Source organism: Channa argus, chromosome 7, assembly GCF_033026475.1.
Source record: "Channa argus isolate prfri chromosome 7, Channa argus male v1.0, whole genome shotgun sequence".
NCBI lineage: Eukaryota > Metazoa > Chordata > Actinopteri > Anabantiformes > Channidae > Channa > Channa argus.
This window is the reverse complement of record NC_090203.1, coordinates 10,897,825-10,920,120: the sequence shown is the minus strand read 5'-3', so window position 1 is coordinate 10,920,120 and position 22,296 is coordinate 10,897,825. Positions and strand designations below refer to the sequence as shown.

The following is a 22,296-nucleotide window of genomic DNA, read 5'->3' as shown; positions in this document are numbered from 1 at the left end:
CTGTCATTAAAATGAAGAATGTTTGATAATAAATGTTGATGTGGCCTAAAGTTGAGTTCCTCTTTTCCCCTCAAGGCTCAGAAAGAACACAAATTATATTAGAACAATTACTAAACTAAATGTATAGTGCTTAAACATTCTATATCATAGAGTTAATATGGTTTTTTGATTTGTGGATTGTCACTTTCAAATTATCTTCAATTGTTGGGCATGGAGAAAAGAGATTTCCAACAAAAACGCTCTTCATGTCTAAGATGAAGTCTATCTTTTGAACAAGTTGTATTCATTAATTAACTTCTATAAAATACAGTAGTTTATAAGGCTCGGTGTTGTGTAGATGTTTGTCTCTGTGGTAAATTCAATTAAAAGTTGTCTTGGTTTCATAAACCAATTCTTGTGTATATTGCTCAGTATTGGTGTATGTCTTACATATTTTATAAAACATAAAAAAATTTGACACAACAGGGAAGAAATTGGACTCAAAACAGAGATAATGTGATAACAGGTTATACATTAGATCTTTCTCACTAAATGTGCTTTGATAGTAATATTTATTACAATTACATCCATGTTGGATGTATTTTCCCATGTATAAATACCACATGAATATATCTTCTACATGTTTGTGAGGCATTTAGTAGATCAGATTGACTTCTATTTAACAATATGAAAACTTAGGTCTCGTGTCCTGAATACCAACCCCTTGAAGCTACATCACATCAGCATTATTTATTTCTCTGAGTAAGCATGTCAGTGTTTACACAAAGTGATTTATGCTGAAGAGCCATTTGACATGTACATAAGCTTACAGTACTGTGTATCAGGCATCAGGCACTTCAGATGCATACACTTGTATTCACCATGCAATACCAGCACAGCCACAGTCATAAAGATCTTCATTGACAGTAAGTTCAAAAAGTCCTGCAACAGATGGTCTAGCACCCACAGAGTCAGTCTGGGAGGGAGAGAGACAGCCGAATAACTGTGGTGGGATGTAGCTTCAAAGTAGCTTCAAAAAGTGTGTCACGGTGAAGAAATTGTGCTGTTTTAAAAGCAAAAGATGTGCACAACCAAATCACTTCATAGTCTGGTTCCCAAGGAAGGAGACTCAAGCTAATTTAGTCCTACTCTCTGGAATGTATTAGTCTATTGGTCGCTATTATTTTTGCCCTTAAAAGGAAGCCTAAACATTTGTTTTCTCATGCTTATTAAAATGTTTTAAGTTTAAGATCTGTCATAATATTTTTTTAAATTTTATTTACTACTTGGCTCTTGGTTTCCAGGATCATTTTAAAATAAAGTTTATTTTTCTTTTGTGTGGATGCGAAGCACCCTGAGTTGCCACCCTGAGTTGTGTGGAAACTTATTTTAATAACAATGATTTAGTTTTTTTTTCTGTTTTCTCCATTTTGTATAAAGTTAAGTAAAGAATACAATTATTAAAGACACCCTCACTATAGCCTGTTTGGAGGGGCTACAACCTTTCCTATAGTGTCCTTAAATTCGCTTTAAAAAATCATGACAAAATATAAAATAGCAAAATCAACTTATTATGCTTGGTGCTCTGTATTTCATAAATATAATATTTCTACAGTATGATAAAGGCCTGTGTGTCAGCCATTATTCAGCCTGTCAGCCAGTCTCCCGCTGAGACAGGGTAATTTGTATGTTAATATAATAGGGCACAGGACTGTGGAAGTAAACTGAGTACAATTTATTTTTAAGTGTAACATTAGTGGACTAGGATCCCCGTTTCAACCAAACGGAGACTCAGCTGTGAGCCCTAAACCACCGTCTCCGAGCCCCGCTGGTGCTACCCGGAAACATTACAAGGGCCGGAAAGGACCAATGTTAAGGGAGCACACGTCACTCACTTTTACCCTAAAATATTATCATCGACCATCCAAATTTCTCTCGGCTGTCGAAACCTTTAGTAAAAGCTCCCTGCCAGCACAGAGTGTCGTGATGAAATGGCGAGCAGGCGTCTGTGCTGTGCGGCGTCGATTTCTGGGGGTAACGGTGTAAGGCTTCACCCAAATCAGCATCCGTGAAAATGGCTCTGGCTAACGACTGGAAAACAGCACGCAGAATGGAAGCGGGCGATAGCTAGCTAGGCAGTTAGAAGAAGGCGTGACAGGCCTCATCCATCTGCAACCGTGCCCTGCAACTGGATGCGTAGGTAAACATTTGCTCAATATAGGCTACGCTGTTGTATACGCTAATGCTAGCATCATAGTGATAATGGTAGTCGCTTTTAATATTGTGGTATTAAATGACGGCTAATGTTAGCAACGGTGGATATACGGTTTTCCTGGACTGCGTGTGGTAACAAATAGCTAAACAGCGCCGAGCCTGTGTAAAATATGATGCAAAAGAGAACCGTGAAGTTTTGCATACAACTGCATCCAATGTTTTCCTTTTTTTTCTCCAAACGTTAGCCAATACTATTACAGGATGCCACCTCAAGTGCGTCCGTTATTACTTGCGTCTCTGTTTACATTGTGTACCGAGTGTGATTCTGAGGTTAATTTTATTTCTGCTCTTTTCTGCTCTTCACAGGATTGCTGGTTTATATTAAAATGAGAGGCAGTGAAATATGCGATAGATTGTTTCCCTCAATTACCAGGGGAGCTCAATCATATCCAGGTTCATCGCATCGATCAGAGGAAACGGTAAGATTGTGCAAGGTGAGCAAAAGTGAGTGGGTCTACTGTAGCTACTGTACTTTTAGCAGCTGTGGCATACCGTTTTCTGTCAATGTAAACAACATATATAAATAAACAGTTTATGAATCATGTATAATATAGCGGTTATGTTTTATAAATTTCTGTTTTGGCTATGAGAAGTGCATATAAGTTAATTCAGTGTTGAATTTAATAGATCGGTCCTGTTATTGATGATAGTTGGAGTTAGATAGATCCAATTTGACTTTGTCTTAAAAGTATTGAGAAAATGACTATTTAAACAGTGCAAACGCCAGCAAACTACTTTTAAAAAAGTTGTAAAATAAAGTGACTTATGTATAGTTGTTTGTTAGTGATCAGTCACCCTAACTTATATGCTATAGATAAACCAACAATAAAGTACTACACAGCATCTGATACTTTGTGACCCCATCATGGCAACTAAAGTGACTGCCCTTGACTTGTAATGCTGTTAAACGATTTACGAACTAAAAACAAAAACCCATATAGAGTATTTAACCAGTCCACATTATGTGTAAACTGACAGCTGTTGTAATGTACAGTATAATCATGTGCCTTTAGCACAGTATGGTTTACTTTAAGCAAGCAGAGGGTATTCAACTTAAGTTTTACAATAGGATCAAAATAATTTTTTTTTTTTTTTTTTTTTTTTGCAGGAGCAGTTGATCTTCATTTGAATACATTATTACTGCTCTGTAATCTCTGGTTCCAAGGTGATTAATAAATAGTTTCATGCTGAAAAGGAAAACCTGGGTAAGGGGCTGACCATGTCCCAGTGATTTAAATCAATTAAAGCATAAATGATTTCATTTATAATGAAGATTTCAAAATGGTTTTTTAAAGTGATTAACATCTTAAACTGTCTGGTATACATGAGCTGATATTTCATGATTATATATAATCAACTTGGGTCTGTAATTTTGCATTGATTGTGTCACGATTTTCACAAGTATAAAAATAACAATACATTTTTTCTGTATATTGATTTATATTAATGGCTGATAATTGGCAAATGTATTTTTTAACTTTGCTTGTATGATATTCTCTTAACACAAAATGTAGACTCGGGAAACTGTAACTTTCCTTGTGGTAACATTACAAGTCATGATTCACAGAATTTGCGACAACACACCTGATAAAATGTACCAGGGATGGCATCACTGTAAGTGGATTGGGTGTAATCCAAATAATCAGTTACACACACCCACACCCACATACACACACCCCAAAAGAGTTGCATCTGCTGTCTAATGTGGTTTTTACGTGAAATCATGCTACGCCTTTTTTTTTTTTTCTTTGTGCCTCATACTCAGTTTCCAGTATCAGATATTTACTAGCTACACACTGTGTATTTATACATTGTATATGTGACTGTGTGAAATACTTTTACATTATTAAATTGTGCAGCGTATAGGGGTTGAAAATAATATAACAAATAAGGCCATCATCTCCAAAATAGCTTTGTTAAATAAGCTACCTTGGCCTCCTGTAACTGCTAACTTGCATTTGTGGCAGAAGCTCACTGTGAATTCCAAGTGTTAAAGTATTTTGCTAAACTTATTGATTGCTTGCGTCACACTGTCTCCTGTAAGCATGCAGATTTTCATTGTTATTGCAGAAACAATAGAGACTGTGAAGTTGACCTGATACCGTGCTGAATTAATTATTTTTGTGCACCTGACTCTGATTTGACTTTTTGTCATTATTGCCACAATAGGTCAGTGCTACTGCAGTAGGTTAGTAGAGGACGGCCGCTTTGTGTTTGCCTGAACTCCAATCTACTCTAACCTCTAATCTGAAAGATCTAAACTGTATAACAGTCGTTGCTAACTTTTTACCCAAAAAAAGTAAGTTAACCCATTGTAACCAGCACTGCTTGATGTAACTTCACACTCTCTATAAGGACTAAATTTAAATTTCATCAAAAATGGGCCTCAGACATACATTTATTTCATTCCCATTAGGTCTTCCCCACTATAACTGTAATTCCCTTTTTGAATTTTGTGCTTTCAGCTATAGGAACTTCTATGGTGAACGTGGATGAGGAATCTTGCTTAAATGAAAATGTCACAGCTGTAACTCTCAAAGGAAACAAGAAGAAGTCATTTGAACTGCTTCTCAATATAACAATTAAAGGCAATTTTGAAATTAGGTGGAACTCAGCTACCTGTCAAAAAGGCACTTTTACCCTTTGATCCTAAACTCATTTTCCCACTCGTTATGGAAGTACAGTTTGGGCAGTGGATGATCAAGAGGGAGTAGCAGCACCAGAAGTAGAGACTGGAGAGACGAACTGTAGATTAAAGTTGACATTTAAGTTTAAGTAGCATAACCTCACCTTAGGGTAAAGTTTGTCTTTCACCATTCAGTGGTGGGATCATTGTTGCCGCTCCTAGTGCTGGAGGTTTGGCTCCTGTACCCCCATGTACCAGTGAGTGGGAAATGTTCCAATTTGGAAAATACAATCTGGACATTATAGAGATGTTAAGTGGGCACCAGGCCCACCAGTTCAAAGGCCTTGGTTTAGATCGACAGCTTCAGCATCAACAGCAAGTGCAACTTCACCAGCATCAACTCCAGCAGCAGCAGCAGCAGCAGCAGCAGGCTGAGTCTTCTGGAGCTCTTCTGTCTGGACTTGGCTTGGGCCCCCTGCAGGGGTCTAGAGGTAACGCCTTTTCTGATTCTGCCTCCATTTTTGCCAAGATGAGTGCCCCTCCTCCCCCACCTTTACAACAACAGCCTTCCTCATCTCAGAGCTCTCGTTCAAAGTCAAGCAAGATGAGCAGCAGCAGCTCAAGCCATTCTTCAGGCTACCCACAGTTCCTGCGCTCTTTCCACCCGTCTGAGGCAGCACTAGCACAGGAGCAGTTACACCCAGGTGTAGGCCGCTTTGAGCACTTTGCTGGGGGAAGTAGCAGTAGTGGGAGTGCTGGGGGATTGGGGGGATTAGTAACATCAGCACCTCCACCCCCTCCTCCTCTGCATCCCGGCCTCTCTGTCCCCCAAGCATCACCTGGTCCTTCCTCTTCCTCTCCTTCTCCTTCAACCTCTGTAGCCACTTCAAATAACCCTTCTAGCAGCAGTGCAGTCAGCTCATTGGGACACCAGTTGGTTGGGGCCCAGTCTGATGCACGGAGCCTTCACCAACAGTTTAGTTGCATGCTAGCTGCTAATCAGTATTTCCTTTCTGGGGTGCCTGCTAATGCTAGTTTAGAGCAATTTCTTGTTCAACAGGGAACCCATAATCATTTAGGGATTGGTTTAAGTCAGACAGGTGGGGAGCCTAGTACAAGCCTCGCTCCGCCTCCTGCTTTGCATTCTTCTCACTCACATGGGCACTCCACTCCCCAGCCACAGCAGGCTCCACAGCAGCCTCCCCAGCAGCAACAGCTTCCGCCACACACCCTTTCCCATCCTCACTCTCATTCTCATCCTCACCACCCTCTCCATCCAGTTTCCCAACCCTCAACACTGGGTGGCTTTGACTTCCAGGGCATCCCTGTACTTTCATCAAACCAGATAGCTTCTCTAATGCAGCAGGAAGCAGGTTTGCCCCTCCCCTTGCCACTTCATTTATCCTTATCTAAGGATGATGGTAAAGGGGAAAGCAGTGGAGGTGGAAGTAGTAGTAGTGGTAGCAGCAGCAGTAGGAGGAAGAAAGCTATGGCCGGCTATTTGCCACAGAGAAAATCAGATAGCGGTAGTAATAATAGCAGCAGCCATGGCCATGGCAGCCACAGTGGTAATCCCAACGCTAGTAGTAATGGAGGGCTTAGTCATGGTCAGCCCCCAGCTTTAATTGGGAGTGGGGTTGGTATGTCAAATATGGGTGGAGACCCATCATCCCTTCTTGCTTCATCATCGTCATCCTCATCAGTAGTTTCTTCCTCCTCTTCCTCTGCTCCCTCTTCCACTGCTGCCTCAGTACTAGTTACTAATGATTCTCAACTTTCTAAATCTAATAACCAGAGCTCAATGCAACCCAACCCCACAGACTCAGATACAGAACCCATTTATAGCTGTGGGGAGTGTGGCAAAAGCTTTCCTCAGCTTTCAAGCCTTCGCAGGCATTTGCGTATGCATGAGCCAACCACAGCAGGTACTAGCAATACTTCCACTACTGGCCCAAACCCTGTTCATATTAAAACACAGTCTGACCCAAGCCTTCCTCATTCGACCCAAGAACCTTCTCAACCCCCATCAAATTCTTGTCCTAGTCCAGACAAAATATTTCATTGCCCTGATTGTGGCAAAGGCTTTAAGAAAAAAGGGCACCTCCTGCAACATGGTGTTATACACTCTTCAGCCCGGCCATATGGCTGCTCCACCTGCTCTCGGGCTTTTAATCGTAGAGAGTCACTGACACGTCATGAGAAGATACATGAGGAAAAGCCATTCCGATGTCCTGCCTGTGGTCGTGCCTTCCGTGAGAGCACATCTCTTCTCAACCATGCTGCCTCAGGCACCTGCGGCAAGCCAGGTAGGGGACCCAAGCAGCGGGGCAGCAAGACAGGAACTGATGGTGAGGACAGAGTCGGGGGAGGGAGTGCAGGAGGTAATGGAGGAGGGGGAACTTATCAAAGCAATAGAGGGGTTATTTATGGGAAAACTGAGGAAGAAGGTGGTATAATCATTGTGGGGGAAGGAGAACCAAAATCAGGTTTAGGATGTGATGGTCTGTTTCAGTCTGGAAGGGGAGGGAATTCAAATGACAGGGACAGAACAGATGGTAAATACCCCACTGACTACTCTCGGAATCGTTACACAGGCTACCACGATGACCATCGTTCTCAAGGTAATCCATCTCCATGCTACTCTGGTGCCTCCCCCTGTGGAAGTGGGATGGCGGGCCCAGCTCTGAGAAAGGCACCCTTGGCCCCAACTCTGCATCCACACTCTCAGAGCCACAACCAGCACCACCATCCGCAGCAACAGCCCCACCTGCCCCTTTCTTCTCTACTGGATGACTCAGAGGATGATGTCACTAGCTCTGTCAATAATGCAATCTCTGCTATAACAGCAGCTAGTAACAGTGGAAATAGAGGGGATGATAGGGGAGACATCATAGGAGGTCTGCTAGGTGGTCTTGGGTTAGGTCCTCTAGGCTCACCTTCCTCCACATCTGGTATGGATAAAAATTTCAGAGGTGGTGGGAGCCAGGAGGCCATCAGCAGCAACCCACAGAATCCTTCTGCCAAACCCAAACGCCCCCGCAAACCTAGAGCTAAGAAAGATCCTGCAGCTGGTGGACAGCCCCCTAAGCGTAGGCAGTACACCCCCAGAATGGGGCCCAGTGGGCTTCCACGCACTCACCTGTGCAGTGTCTGTGGTAAGGGTTTTGCACGTCGCGAAACCCTGCGCAGGCACGACCGTATCCATACTGGAGAAAAGCCACATCACTGCACTGTTTGTGGAAAGTATTTCAGAGAAGCTTTTCATCTTAGTAAGCATCAAACAGTCCACTCTGGGGCAAAGAATTACAAATGCAGCATCTGTGGGAAAGAGTTTGGTTACTCTCAGAGCCTCAGGAGGCACAGCAAACTCCACCAGAAAGGGGAGATGGAAGAGGTGCCCACAACACCAGCTCCAGAAAACCTTAACAGCTTTAACCCAAACCCTCAATGTAGCGTGGCCCAAGACAGGAGCCAGAACCAAGCACCAAGCACTTCCTCCTATTACTCATACTCTCAAGATGTCAAGCCTCAAGACACCAACCCCCAGCCGCAGCCTCCCCCCCCACCCCCACCACAGCCCCCACCTCCACCTCGACTATACACCTGCGCTATATGTTGGAAGTCTTTCCGCCATCACTTCCACCTGACTGCACATCACCAGACTGTTCATGAAGGTGGTGGTGAAAAGCTATTCTGCTGTGAGGTTTGTGGAAAAGCTTTCGCCTACTCCAATAGCCTTACTCGACATAAGCAGTCACAGCATGGGATGACTCGCAGTGAACAGCCTAACCCACAAGAAGGAAGCAGTGGGTCTGGAGACAACAGAGGCGGGAGTGATGTTAATCAGTCAGCATCAGAGAGCGAGGCTGCCACCAATGCCCTTCTGCAGATGGCTCCCTCCACAGAAGACCATGGAGGGCAGAGTCTAAGAGTCGTCACCCATAGCCACCAACAAGCACAGCCTCCAGCGGGTTACTCTCCACTCTTTTATGATGCTGCAGCAGCCCAGTCTTCAGCCTCCAATGCCCCAACTTACTCACAGCCTCTGCCTCCAAATTCTACAATCATGCCCCCCCAGCACCCTCACTCCCCAGCTGGGGTGAAAGGAGAGCACATATATCCAGCTGGATCCCGTAGCCGTACGCTTCACACCACAGCCCCGTTCCAGCCTCTTACGGAACTGCCCTCCACCGAACATCATCATCTGCATCACCATCACCATCACTCCCACCATCATCCATATCAGTCAGGTAGCCAGTCCCAACACCTTGACTGCAGCATCCAGTTATCACATGATGAATTGAAACGACACAAGAAGAAAAAAAAAAAGTCCAACAAGAGAGATTGGAGGGAAAATAAATGGGAATCTCAAGCTTTAGTCAGATTTGATGGAAGCAAAAAGAAGAGAAAGATAAGTTGTACAATAAGAGGGAAATCAAATAAAAAACAAGGCTCTCTTCGTTTGACAATTAGATGTGGAGGAGGATCAGGTGGTGGTGGTTATAAGCTTGTCAACACTGGAGGAATGAAGGTGCAGATCCTGTCATCTCTCAAGGTCCCTGTAAAACGTTTTGGCTGTCCTATATGCCCCAATTCTGTATTTTCCCGTAAAGCGGGACTGCTAGTCCACATGGCAGTTAAACACTCACAAAAAGCTTTGACCATTCAGGAGCGACTGAGGTGCACTGTATGTGGGAAGCAGTCTCACGGGCCTTTGGCGGCCTTCATCCATCGGGCCTCCCATCGTGCCAGAGGGACTTTTTCCTGCCGACGCTGCTCTGCTCGCTACTGGAATGCTACACTTCTTCACAGGCACAAGGTGTCCTGCCGCCGCAGGGCTAAAGGACTGCAGCGAGGAGATGCTAAGAGGCTGAAGCTTTCCAAGAGAACTGGAGGGCGACAGACCTGTGAGGGTCAGGGAGAGGTGCCATTCCTACAGGGACCATACAGATACTGAGTGTCCTGGTATCTGAAAAGATTGGCATACAAGAGGGATATTTCCATTCTTGAATGGAAAAGAGAAAAGGGACTTTAAAAGGCACCTCCTGCCTTTAGGGGAATTTGCCTCGTGTCTCTGTTGACTGCTGACTATTAGAATGAGTGTGTTAACAATTACTGTAGAACATCCTATAAAATATTAGCAGAAATTCTTCCAGTTTATATTGGAAGATGTTTTCAAAGACATGACTGTTTCCATAGGATCATTAACCCCTTAAGTGCATTGACACTATGCTTGGCTGACACTGTGCGGTTACTAGACAAGTTTAGGTGAAATGACCTGCTAATGTATTTCTCTTCCCCCTAACTAGAAACCCTGCTACACCTCTTGCTGTATGATAAACGTCTCTGCTGTGTACTTTGTCTTGTTGCTGTTCACTTAGATCTGAGGATTTTTTTTTTTTTTAAATGTAAAGTGCATTTATTAGGAGTAGATACATGGGGACAAAGACCTTTGTTGATAGTTTGTCAGTGCATGTTTGTTCTCTGGTCAAGTTTTTTGCTGAGGTTGTGAAATCACTCCTACAGTATGTGATGGTTTATTCAGTATATCCCCAGAAGTTTGTAGTGTAAACTTGATTTTAAAAGTTACTCTATATTCCCTAGTGATTTTTATCACATATAGATAAAATATCAAAGTTGCTGGTAATTAGCATCACAAGGATCCTTCTCCTGCCAAAATGAAGAAACGTACAAAAAGCCTTGCTTATGTTCACTTTATTTCATTTATTTGAGATATTCCTAGCTTTTATACCAAGAGAAAACAGGTTAATCATGTGGATTGTAACACATGTTTATCTCATGTTATTTGTATGCTCTTTTTAGCAGTGATTATTTCTACAGTACTTCATGGTATGTTAAAGACAAGGACCTATCATATTAGAAACAAATGTAATATTTCCTGTATTTATGTGTGTAACCTAATCAGTCTTCATGCCAATCTTACACTTAACCCCTTATACCTTTCACTTTTGGCTGAGTTGCAATCATAATCCTACTGTCAAGCCTTGTCTTTTTTTTCTTATAAAGAATATTAAGTTTTAAGTATGTCATGTCACGTTATTTACATACGAAATGCCTTTTTTTTTCTTCTAAAGAAAAATGATAGTTTTAGTAGATTTCTATCACATTTACTGAAAAATCAGTAGTCGATTATATTTCAGCAATGAATAAACCTTAAGTGTAATCATTTGTTTTCCTTTCATTTCTTATTCAAACCTGAAACATTAAAAAGATGGTGCAAACTGCTAGCTTGTCACATAGCATAGGTTGTAACTGTTACCAAAGTCAGTATTGAAGTTTTACTATTATTTTGCTCTGTTAAATGTTTATATTACTCTGTGGACTAAATGGATTTCAGGATGTAGTTGATCTCTTAATAATGTTCTTAGGCTTAGCAATGTTACTGGTCGGATCATGCCAGACTAATGAATTGTTTTTAATCATTAAAATTTACAGTATATTATCACTAAACATGAAATAAATTGCTGTGTAAAACTCCTAGCTCCACAAGATGGCAGTAAGCAACTCATTTATACTGGACTCTTGGCCTGGCATGGACGCGTGTGGCAGTCACATGGATTGTGCACTGATAGGGGGTGGACTGAAGAGTGTTGTGTGACTGTGAATTATGTTTCTCTTTGCTGTTTGCTACTGCATTTATGCCACAAAGTAAACAAAATTATTACGCTCACTCACTAAGCCACATAAAATATCACGGTAGAAACCTTGAGTGAGTGAAATTTAATGCAAGAAAGTTTGTGATAGTATTAATTATTACTAGAAATCCAGTGCATTAAACATAGTTGCTGTGGCTGTAATAATTACGAATGAATGATTTTGTGAGGGAGAAAGTATCTACACTTTAGCTATATAGCCATACTTTAATCACACTGACACATTTTGTTACAGCCTGACCTTTGCATATAGGACGTTAATGGGCTTTAAAAATCACAAGTGTGTGTGTTTACAGACATTAATCTACATTGCAAATGTACTACAAAATGATTCCTATAGCTCTTTCAGGTGGGCCAGATGGTTATGATTTATATAAAAAAAAGAAACGAACGGCTCTGATATTTGAAAGAAAAGCACTGGATCCCTTTATATGAAGTTGAACCTAGAATTGAAAACGCAGATAAATGCAATACAGTGCAGATGTAGTTGGAGATCTTCGTGTGCATATTATATTACTCACTAAACCTCTGAGCTGTATCATGACTTAAGTGTGTCTGCTATTTTCTTATCAACTCTTGCATGTCTAACTCTAGAAAAAAACAAGTGAATTCCTGCGCCACGCAATGTTTTGCAAGTGTACAGTAGAGCAGACAGCCCTCGCGCTCATTGTGTTTCGAACAGATCTCACGCGGCAGTGGCATGCACGAGGGGAATCCGAGCGGGCGGGGTTATTCGACCTATTTCTGGCCAATGGGCGCTAGTCGTGGGCGAGGCGTCGCGTTGTCACAGCCAATCAGAGCTAAAGCCGCGAGCGGACACGCTTGCTCTCCTCGTGCCTGACACACGTGCGTTGGAACAGCTATTGTACACCGGGAGGCAACGTGCTGAAACGTTCCTCTCGCCTGAAAAAAGGCAGACTCAAAAAAAAAAAAAAAAGGAAAAAGAAAAGGCAGACTCAAGTTTTTCTGTGGATTGCATGGAAAATGGAAAAGCTAGTCTGCACTACCTGATCATTAGAGATGCCTAATGCTTTACTTTAATAAAGATGGGTAAAGTTTAGAGCCTGTATCTTTGCTAAACAAGCTATTTGTGACATCCTTGCTCATTAGTGCAAAAACGAGACTATTGTCAGTCATCACACATCACACGCTAAAACTAATGTTATTCACTGCTGCAGGATGAACAAGATGGGAAAAAACACCGTGTTTGTACCTGTCAAACAAAACAAACAACCTCCTCTCCTGGAGGTGTGGCACGAGGGTAGGTGTGTCTTATAAATAATAAACCAGAATTTAGGGATTTGTTAGACCCGCCTCACACCCGTCCTCGCGCCTCGCTTGCTTGTTCCGAGGTGTGACGTCACGTGAACTACCCGTGTCCGTTCCAGCTGAGAGCGAGAGAGAGAGGACGGTTGGACGTGGACGTCGCGCGGCCCAGACACAGACCCGAGCCCGTGCGCCCGTGACTGTATCCACCGGATGCAGAAAAGTACTGACAGAGAAAGAGGAAACGACCCCCTTCCACCCGACGGACAGCAGAGAGCGACCAGAAACTTGTCATCTGACCAGTGCAGTCATTGCTCTCGTCGCGGTGTGTGTGTGTGTTTTTAGGATACACTGTTACCCTTCTGCTGTTTTGTTTTGACGGAGGTTGGCTCTACAACTATTTTGGGATCTTTTTTAAAGAACATTGGACGAATAGCTCGGGATATTGCTTTAGTTTCAATAATTAGGTTTTTCAATCCGTGCAGTCTGCTGCTCTCAGTGTCATCTTAAGCATTTTTACAGTTTTACTGTGGATAGTATTCCTACTCAGGTGGACTAACTGCCCCCCCCACATTGCTCCACTGAGGGTAACAGCTATAGCAGTTTTAACAACATCTAGCTACTATGGAATACTTCGATGAAAATATCTCTGCAAGGAAATAAGGTGCTCTGCAAAACTACAAGTCAAAGGTAAAAGTTGCCAAGTATATTTAAAGTGCGTCATTATAACAATGCATTTACTTGTAATTACAATATAGTGGTTGCTCTCTTCTACATGGGCGCTCAAAACTATCTTTTTTCTACCCCCACCCCTCCTGCACACACAGGCACAGTCATCCAGCTACTTGTCCTATTGTTAGGTACTCAGGTCAGTTTGCCTCGCCCCTTCAAGTGCCCCAGGTGTCTTTCTGTGACCCCATCTGGTCCAGGATGTCCAGGCAGCTTTCCCAGCTTCCGACCCCCGACCTCCCAGCTGGTGCAAGCCCACAGTTTGGAAGTTGTACTCAGCCTGCAGGCTCTCTCACAGGGGGTCATCTTAACTCTCTGACAGGTCTGAAATCCCTTCTACAGCACCCTATGAAAGGAGACCAGCGTTTGAAAAGCCCCTGTGATGGGAAAGGTGAGAAAGTCACCTGCATTTGATGAATGGATGCTTTGTGCTTGTGTTAAATGTGTTAAATTGCCTTAGCTGTCAAATTCTGAATCTTTAATAAATGTAATGGGAGAGCAAATCTGCCATATTTATTATTATATTCATCAGCTATTTTCACAAAGCCTGATGCAAAGTCACACATGTTTGTGGTGACTCTTCTGTGACCCTGATGAGTATTTGGATGGATTATAATCCTCTCTGCGATTTATAATTTGGATCCAGATTACAATGGTTGATAACATATTTTGGTTGATCTGTACAGGCCTGCATTCTGCTTGCTTGCTCTGCCGAATTGTAGCTTCAGCTATGGTGAGATTTGCTCAGGAGCTTACGCATATGTTATGACAACAAATTGATCTTGGCTCTTGCTTAACGCTGCAATTCATCTACCATCTGGTCTATCTGAGTGTGTATTTGTGTGTGTGTGTGTGTGTGTGTGTGTGTGTGTGTGCAGGAACTATAACAAGTGGGAGATTTTGCAAAAGTGCATCTTAAAGATACACCTGCCACCCCACTTAGTTCTGCACAAGTATGGAGAGTTGATGTTTTTTCAATGGCCACTGTCTAAAATATCTCAATAATACTCAATCACTCAACTCTCCTCTCTCTAGCAGTTAAAGACAGACTGGACCTGGATGAGGACTCTTTGGGAGTGTGCCCTGTGAGGAATGGCAATGGAATAGGCAGCAGTAACAACAGTAATGGCTGTGGAGGAGGTGGTGGTGGTGGTGGTGGTGGGAACGGAGGAGGAAGCTTCAACCAGTTCTTGGGGCCTCTTCTGTGGGATCGCACCCTCCCTGCAGATGGGGGTCTATTTCAGCTTCAGTACATGGACTTAGAGGAGTTTCTGACAGAAAATGGAATGGGCAGCATGCATAACAACAACAGCTCCAGTTCAGCCCAGATCCCCTCACAGAGCTCCCAGTCAGCTGTACCCAATCAGAGTTCCCAGTGCCTACCGCCCTCATCCCCACCTGGCTCTTCATCCTCCTCACCCTCTTCCTCTTCTTCCCCATCTCTTATTGGTTTGGAGGTGGCTCAGCCACAGAGCCTTGCAGGAGGGACTGACTGTCTACATGGTGAGTTCACTGACATGGACCTTTTTGTTCTTTAGGGAATAAATAGACAGTTGAAGCAGAGTAGCATACTGAATAGCAGCAGCATAGCAAACTGTTAATAACTCAAAACACCAATATTATAAAAGAGAGTCTTAATATTTTTTAAAAAGTCCAACTGTCCCCTGCCACTGATAAAAAAACTAGTAGACCCGACAATTCAATAACAGGTGAAGTACATTCGAGGTTATGTGGGGTGCTCATATTGCTCCTAGTGATTCAGCACTTTAACTGTCCTTTGATTTTATAAAAAAAATACCATGGTGACAAAGCGTTTTTTTTTTTTCATCTCTATTGTAATAAACTTTAGGCAGGATGTAGAATCACATGGTTCCAAATGCAAAGTCAACAGAGAAAACAGAAAAATACAGAGTTTAAAATGGCTACTTGACCACAATTGAAATAACTTTTCATATTGTAGTATGATACTGTGTTAAACACTGGATGGCAAAGCAGGGAGCAGTGGAAAAAAAAGAAGTGAGGAAAGGTTCAAGTAAAAAGGTTCAATAAAGAAAGAAACCCTAAGCTATTTAATGAGTCAAGCTGATAGCAATGGCTTGGGTAGGCTGGGTTTAGTCCCAGCCAATTATTAATGTGCAGCAGGGTCAAAACAGTGCAAAGACAGAGAGAGATAGAGGGAGAAGTGTGTGGAGTGTTTGCGGTTGCGTGTCTTTAAATCTCTCCCCACTTCACACGCCACAGCCATGTACACGTGTCGGTTCACGTGCGGAGGCTGAGAGTACTGGAGTGAAAGAACTAGAGGCAGGGCCAGTAGACATGTAGGAGGAGCCCACAGGGGGTGGGATGAGTTGAGCATCAGGAAGAGTTTCCCTGTGCTGCTGGACTTCAAATTGAACACTGGATCAACAAGGAATGACAGTTAGTACTGTTATATCCAGACAAACATTTTATACTGTTAGGATATTTGAGAGGAGACTGTTAAATCAGTCCTTCAGTGATAAGGTGCATGTCCACAAAGTCTGATGATGCATTTATATTTAGCATGATAATGACTTAAGCATTTTGATTAAAATCCATTTATATGAAATCTTGTAATTTGATGTTTTAGGATGTCCTCATTCTTAAAATAGGCTTAAAAGTCAAGTAGTTTGAAGTTAATATTATTGAGCTGAGGTAGTTAGTCTCATAATTAGTCTTACAGCTTGAAATTATAAAGGCAGTATCTCAAAGGTGTTCACCTAACAGCTGTTTGATAAATATTGGATGGGACAGCAGTCAGCAATATGTAATGGTACCTATGAAGAGCAGGGGTACTCTTTTCCTTTACAGCAGCATAAATGCTGCTGAATGAGTCCTGAAATGTGTGTTGTCACATATTGGACCATATCTTCAAAAATAAAAGCACCCGTGATCTGTGTTGTTTGTGAGAGGTAGACAAATATGCATCAAATCTATATTGTAGATAGGAGTTTCTGCAAAAGGCTTTTGCACATTTTCATTCCAACAAAACATTATGCCAGGTGGTTGCACCGACTAGTTCCTGCTGCTGGGTTTAAGGGGCATCATTAATTGAAATCCCTTGGTTTAGTCATAAACAGAGAAACGAAGAGATAGAGGCACATCATCTGGCCTTCATGGAACATGTTGGTTTTCTTCACCAAGATTTAGTTCATGTTAAGAAGTGCTAATAAAATGTAAGGGAACATCACTGACTTTGTTTTGGTATCTATGAAAGCATTTTTAAATTTTATTTAAATGTGTTATGGACATATTGTCATTGCAGAATGTTGGGACATCATGGAGAAGGGAACACGCACCTCTGACTTAAACAGGCCCTATATTACCTGGCCATTATACAGACATTGTTCATGTAATAGCTGCACATATATTAGAGCTTCACAGCCCGTAGAAAAGGTGGTAACACGTACCATATCTGTTTATGTTTCAATCAACATCCTGCTTGTTCTTCCAATCACTCACTGCTGTGTTTTTCCAGATTGTACTACATTATGTTCTTTCTTTCTTTTTTTTTTTTACTGTTCTTGTATTGTGTTTAGTGTAGTACTCTACAATAATTACCAACCCTATGGAGCTGAAGGTGCACATGCTTTGTTTTCACTGGCTATGCAAATCTAATCATTTTGTAAGGTTGCAGTGTTCTGGTATTAAGTAGCTATTCTGTCACATACCCGTTTATCCCTACAAGACTGCATGGACTCAGCTCCTGTGTGTCACTTATTGTAATAATTGTTGTATTGTATTGATGCTTTTTTAACACTGTAGTGTTTTTCAAAATCAGATCACCTTTAACTCTCTTCCCTAAATGACACTCCATCATTAATTGTGATAGAGTTCAGTATAGTTTAAAGTTGTCGCATAGATACCCCTTTGTTTTTATATTGATGCTTTTGAGCAGTATTTCCTGTACATGGAGATACACAAATAGCTGAGGGGAGCTTTCTGCTCCTATAGGGAAGGAAATTCAGTTGAAAAGGTGCATTATACCTTAAGGAGGTAGTGTGATGCATAGATCTAATTTACTGGACCCACTTAAAGAAACTGGTTATGAGAGAACAGGAGGGGGAGAAAGTAACATAACATTTCCACCTTTCTGTGTTTTTATTCATCTCTGGAAATCAGATTTGGTTTGCCACAGTTCTCAGCAGTTTTACTGTTATTTTATGTGTTGTCAGTGCTGGTTTGCACAGTGAGCTACTAAAGGAAATCTTATAGGATTAATATGTTCCAGAATCACTTTTTTATAGCAGAGAAAATTAATAAATTATAATCTTTCTATGTTTAGTATATTATGCATAAAAGCTCAATGTTTCTTTGATCTGGTATTGTTATGAGATTGAATAGTATATATTAGACAAGGTTCAATAGGGTTTTATTGCCAAAGTATCTTTTAAACCCAGCAGACAAAAACCTTAGTGTCCATGAAAGCTGTCTGAAAAACATCTTTGGTTCTTTGGAGTCAGTGAAGGGCAAAGGAATGTTGTTTGTTTTCTTGAACACCAAAAACGCAGCTCTCTGCTTCCATCTGGTGGTCTTAATAAAATACAGCATGTGTTTGTATTATCACAGTGACCTGCAGTCATTAGCTATTCTTTGCTGAGAGTGACACTAGAGCCAGTGTCATTGAGTGCATGTACTTAGACTTAAGTAACCAGGTTACAGTCAGCTAAGTCTTAAGTGTTAAATAAAGGGGAAAATCAGTTCCTGAAATCCAGGTAGGGGATTCAGGAAACCTGGTTTAACTGAGTAGATTTCTGTTGGAGACTGCTGATGTCTTCGCTCTGTATATGTGTTACTAGGATTCTAATTGCGTTTCTCCAGCTGCGCATGTGCACAACCAAAGGCTGCAGACAGGAACAGGTGAAAGGAGAGATCATTAATGGGCGATACCACCTTGTTTTTAAAACAAAGTTTGCCAGAAATTTGATAGAAAATGTAAATAACACAAAGAGCCTCGCATAAGTCTGAATATGTCAATTTCCACTGTGGATTTTCTAAATTTAGACAGTACATGCTGTGGATCAGCTATGTGTCTTTTTTCCTTTCACTCCACCTCACTTCACTGCTGCAACACACACGCACAAAAAAAGAAAATCAGAGAGCAGTGTTTTCTGTCACTGTACAATTAAAATCTGTGTGCTGGGCTTTCAAAATAAATCAGGTTACTCCGTTGCTGCACGTAAACATGGATTTCCAGTAAGCAAGTTTCTTACGTGTATGTGAACCCTTTCCCGATGATCAGAGAAAGCCAGTTTCTCCAAGTACCCTGGTTCCTAAACTGCATATAAACACAGTCAACATAAATGCAGTCCAGTGTAAATATGTTTAATAAAATTTTCTTCATTGTAATTCCAGGCAGTCAGACGAGTATGAATGACTCCTGTGAGTCACCCTCTTCTTCCTCCTCATCTTCCTGTCCACCTCTGCTGACGCCCACGGACAGCGGGCCAGATGGTGTTGGGATGTTTGACATGGATTCTTCAGACATGGCAATGTCCAACGTCTCTAGCCAGCAGAACTTCGACCCCAGGAGGCATTCTTTCAGCGAAGAGGAGCTCAAACCACAGCCAATGATCAAGAAGGCCCGCAAAATCCTGGTGCCTGACAACATGAAGGTAAGTGCGCTCAGAAGTCTTCACTGCAGCACTAGAACAATTCAGAAAAGTGAAGAAGGCAGTGGTGGTCAATACGCACGCTGGGCGGTTATTTTAGGTCATAATAAGGCGATTTTATGGAATATGATTGTATATTGATAACTGATTTGAATTGATTATAAAATATTTTACAGATTAATTTTCTTAACTAATTGTTGTAGCTAAAATTCTAATGTACATATTGCTAAATATTGCTTTCATCAGCTGTTTACACATTAATGTCAAGTTTTTGTTACATCACACACATTAAGAAACTCAATATGCCAACAGAAAAAGATCTTGACTAATACATGTATAAGTTAAATTCTTCATGATTTAAACTCACTGCTTCATTTCAGGCTAGAAATAAAAATAAAAGCAGTGAACGTCAAAATAGCATGATACTAACAAGCAGTAACAACAATATTGAATTTGCAAAGCTGTAGTAATGTTAGAAAATCTTCTAATTCAATACTGACATCACCGGTAATAGGATTATTTCTGTGCAAGAGCACTACTCACTTCTTAAGAGACATGTTTCACGATTAACTGCTTACTATATTGTGGTATTTTAACCGAATAATATTTATTTATATATAATTACCTGATCAAATTAGTTGCTCAAATAGTCATTTTTTTATTTCTCCTCCTTTAGGATGAGAAATACTGGGCCAGAAGGTATAAAAACAATGAAGCAGCAAAGCGTTCCCGAGATGCTCGCCGTCTCAAGGAGAACCAGATATCTGTTCGTGCTGCCTACCTGGAACGAGAGAACGCCGCCCTCCGACAGGAAGTGGCTGAGATGCGGAAGGAACTGGGCCGCTGTCGCAACATCCTTAGTAAATATGAGAACCGCCTTGCTGACCAGTGATAAAGGCGTGGAGAATATCAGGAAGACGAAGAATATAAGCTTGATTCAATTTAAGACTGATTATTTTGAGGGTGGCATGATGGACAGAATGGGGTCTGGATAATGATGATGATGATGGTGATTATGATGATGAATGTATAAGATGTGGAGGAGGTTTGTGGATTGAAGCTCAGGTGTCCTGTTTTGTTGAGGTCAGCTCTTAAAAGTGATGGACAGAGAGAATAATTTAAAGATGAAAGATGTCACTTTTAAGAGTTTTGTTATTGGAGAATTGTATATTTTTATAATACTTAAGACAAATTAGAGGGAGAGCAAATTTGGAGAATAATTTTGTATATTTTCTACGTGACTGGGACATAGAGATGGGGGAAAGCTATGGTAAATATCTTTTTATGATGAGGCAGGAGATGTTAAACGGTGGTTAGACATCGATGGGTATTTTTCAATTTGATCAGTACAGTCGGGATGCAGCAGCAGGGGCGAGGATGCATGTAACAATTGTAATATAGAGAGCAAAATTATCTTAAAATTGTTTAGTTCAACATTTTTGTGGATTTTACTCAAGCACTTAATTTTTTTCCTGTTCTGTTTCCGTCACTGGGACCGGGCATGCTACAGAGAGACCCGATGAGAGACATGATGCGACACTATGTAAACAGCCAGCACTTTTCCCCAAAACATGTCTTGTGCACTGTCTCTAACTACAGTACTTAATCCCTTAAATTGACAGTTCAGTTCCCCGACAATATTAGCTCTTTAGACTTTGGGCTTGTTTAAGAGATTGGTGTATCCGTCTCTAGTCCACGCTTAATTGTATGATTGACTCTTTTTTCCTCTGTCCTGGTGGAGTGATTTTATTCTGGTGTTTCGTATCTTACCCAGGCTGGTGAAAGCCTGTTGTGACGCCCTGGGCAATGCTGCTCCTCTTGATCCACTCTATGGATTGTTGGGACATTTCTCTTAAATAACTCTCCCTGTATTTCTATATCAAACTGCTCTATTTCCGTCTACTCTCACTTGCAACCAGTTCTCTCACATTTATCTGCAAACTCTTCCAATAACATTTTGTCTTTTTGTCTCTCTAGTACCGTGACGGTACATAGAGCTAGATAAATCTCAGTGTTGTAACATATTCTAAAACAGTAATCAATCTTCCCAGTAAAATGCACATGTTACTTTACTGTACTTTATGAACACATGTTAATTAGCATTATTATTGGTTAAGAAATATTATGTATAGTGAATAGGACTATACTATTTTGTGTATTTGATGTATTCCAGGAGATGGGTTGAGTACCCCCATTAAGTGGAATGGTGTTAATTTCTCAGATTTCTGGGAGAAATAAAAGCCAAATTTTCCTATGTCGATCCTCAAAGCTTGTTGCTATTTAGTGTTTTTTCTTTCTTACCGTTTACTCCTGTTATCACATCTTACTTTCTACTGTATCTGTAATCTTCTCTGTGTACACACAACACCTACACAGGGCTATGGTACACTATGTTATTTTTCCTTTGTGTGTGTGTGTGTGTGTGGGGGGGGTGACTAGTAATAGAGTGTGATTTTTAACCCCCTTAATGACCATAATGACTAGTTACCATTACTGCTATTATTATAGTCATGGTTATGATGATTATCCCTCTTGTTTTTGCCGTTCTATATTATTGGATGATTTTCTTTCTTTGGATGAACTTGATCTGTTGCACCTTGAAACACCTGCTCTTCTGTGTTCCTGAGAAAGACTATTCAAATGGAAAAAGTACCCACCACTCTCTGCTATCCACATCCCGTCTCACACTTGCAAACATCACTTCTACTGCGGACACTACTGCCAGTTTGGTTTCTCACCATAGATTTCACAAATGTGACTCAGTAACTTGAACTTGACGCTCACGTGGGCTTACTTTACTATTAACAATGACCTCTTCTGTTCCCTAGCAGTGTATGGACTATGCACACTATTGGTATGCTCCTTGTTGGTTTATTTCAGCCTTTATCATCTCAATCAGTGATTGTTTGCTCTCCCAACAGGATTTTAGTCTCTGATATCCTCACAGACATGGTTGATTAATCTTATAGTGACTCTGCTGCATCAGTGGTGTCCTTGGTGCCCAGCTCCCTCACTGCTGGTTATTTGGATGTAGTCGAGATTTCCAAAAAACACCAATAAAAGATTGTTCACATTCACTAATGCTTTGCTTGTTATTCGTGTAATTCTTGCATGTTTC

The 22,296-nt window shown here is 41.3% G+C and overlaps 2 protein-coding genes and 1 long non-coding RNA gene across 16 annotated transcripts; 2 read left to right on the top strand and 1 right to left on the bottom strand.

Moving 5' to 3' along the window:
- Positions 1 to 1,758: 1,758 nt before the first annotated feature.
- On the top strand, positions 1,759 to 11,066 carry si:dkeyp-69b9.6 (uncharacterized). 13 transcript variants are annotated; one of them, XM_067511619.1, is made up of 5 exons: positions 1,805 to 2,175; positions 2,560 to 2,672; positions 3,362 to 3,458; positions 4,719 to 7,185; positions 7,474 to 11,066. In XM_067511619.1, the coding sequence occupies exons 4-5, from the start codon at positions 5,148 to 5,150 to the stop codon at positions 9,834 to 9,836; spliced, it is 4,401 nt and encodes a 1,466-aa protein (XP_067367720.1). In that variant the 5' UTR covers positions 1,805 to 2,175; positions 2,560 to 2,672; positions 3,362 to 3,458; positions 4,719 to 5,147; the 3' UTR covers positions 9,837 to 11,066. The 13 variants fall into 13 exon arrangements, 12 of the variants coding, with proteins under 12 accessions (XP_067367720.1, XP_067367719.1, XP_067367715.1 ...); XM_067511618.1 differs by having other exon boundaries at positions 2,560 to 2,687; XM_067511614.1 differs by having other exon boundaries at positions 1,805 to 2,179; positions 3,362 to 3,418.
- A 1,820-nt stretch (positions 11,067 to 12,886) lies between these two features.
- Positions 12,887 to 22,255, top strand: dbpb (D site albumin promoter binding protein b). 2 transcript variants are annotated; one of them, XM_067511623.1, is made up of 5 exons: positions 12,887 to 13,509; positions 13,647 to 13,939; positions 14,587 to 15,051; positions 18,922 to 19,181; positions 19,855 to 22,255. In XM_067511623.1, exons 1-5 carry the CDS (start codon positions 13,457 to 13,459, stop codon positions 20,068 to 20,070), a joined length of 1,287 nt encoding a protein of 428 aa, XP_067367724.1. In that variant the 5' UTR covers positions 12,887 to 13,456; the 3' UTR covers positions 20,071 to 22,255. The 2 variants fall into 2 exon arrangements, with proteins under 2 accessions (XP_067367724.1, XP_067367723.1); XM_067511622.1 differs by having other exon boundaries at positions 12,888 to 13,509; positions 14,584 to 15,051.
- LOC137130926 (uncharacterized) lies at positions 18,871 to 19,937 on the bottom strand. Its single transcript, XR_010914918.1, has 2 exons — positions 19,804 to 19,937; positions 18,871 to 19,212 (listed from the first exon to the last, which is right to left on the bottom strand). It is a non-coding gene; the product is annotated as an uncharacterized lncRNA (long non-coding RNA).
- Positions 22,256 to 22,296: the final 41 nt, after the last annotated feature.

What these genes read in the sequence shown, in the direction of transcription:
- si:dkeyp-69b9.6 (XM_067511617.1), top strand. Translation starts at nt 5,148, where the DNA reads ATGTTCCAATTTGGAAAATACAATCTGGACATTATAGAGATGTTAAGT. An exon ending in AGGCACCTGCGGCAAGCCAG is followed by an intron (nt 7,186 to 7,473) that starts GTAGGGGACCCA and finishes ATCGTTACACAG; the next exon opens with GCTACCACGATGACCATCGT.
- dbpb (XM_067511622.1), top strand. Translation starts at nt 13,457, where the DNA reads ATGAAAATATCTCTGCAAGGAAATAAGGTGCTCTGCAAAACTACAAGT. An exon ending in TGCAAAACTACAAGTCAAAG is followed by an intron (nt 13,510 to 13,646) that starts GTAAAAGTTGCC and finishes CTGCACACACAG; the next exon opens with GCACAGTCATCCAGCTACTT. An exon ending in TGGTGCCTGACAACATGAAG is followed by an intron (nt 19,182 to 19,854) that starts GTAAGTGCGCTC and finishes CTCCTCCTTTAG; the next exon opens with GATGAGAAATACTGGGCCAG.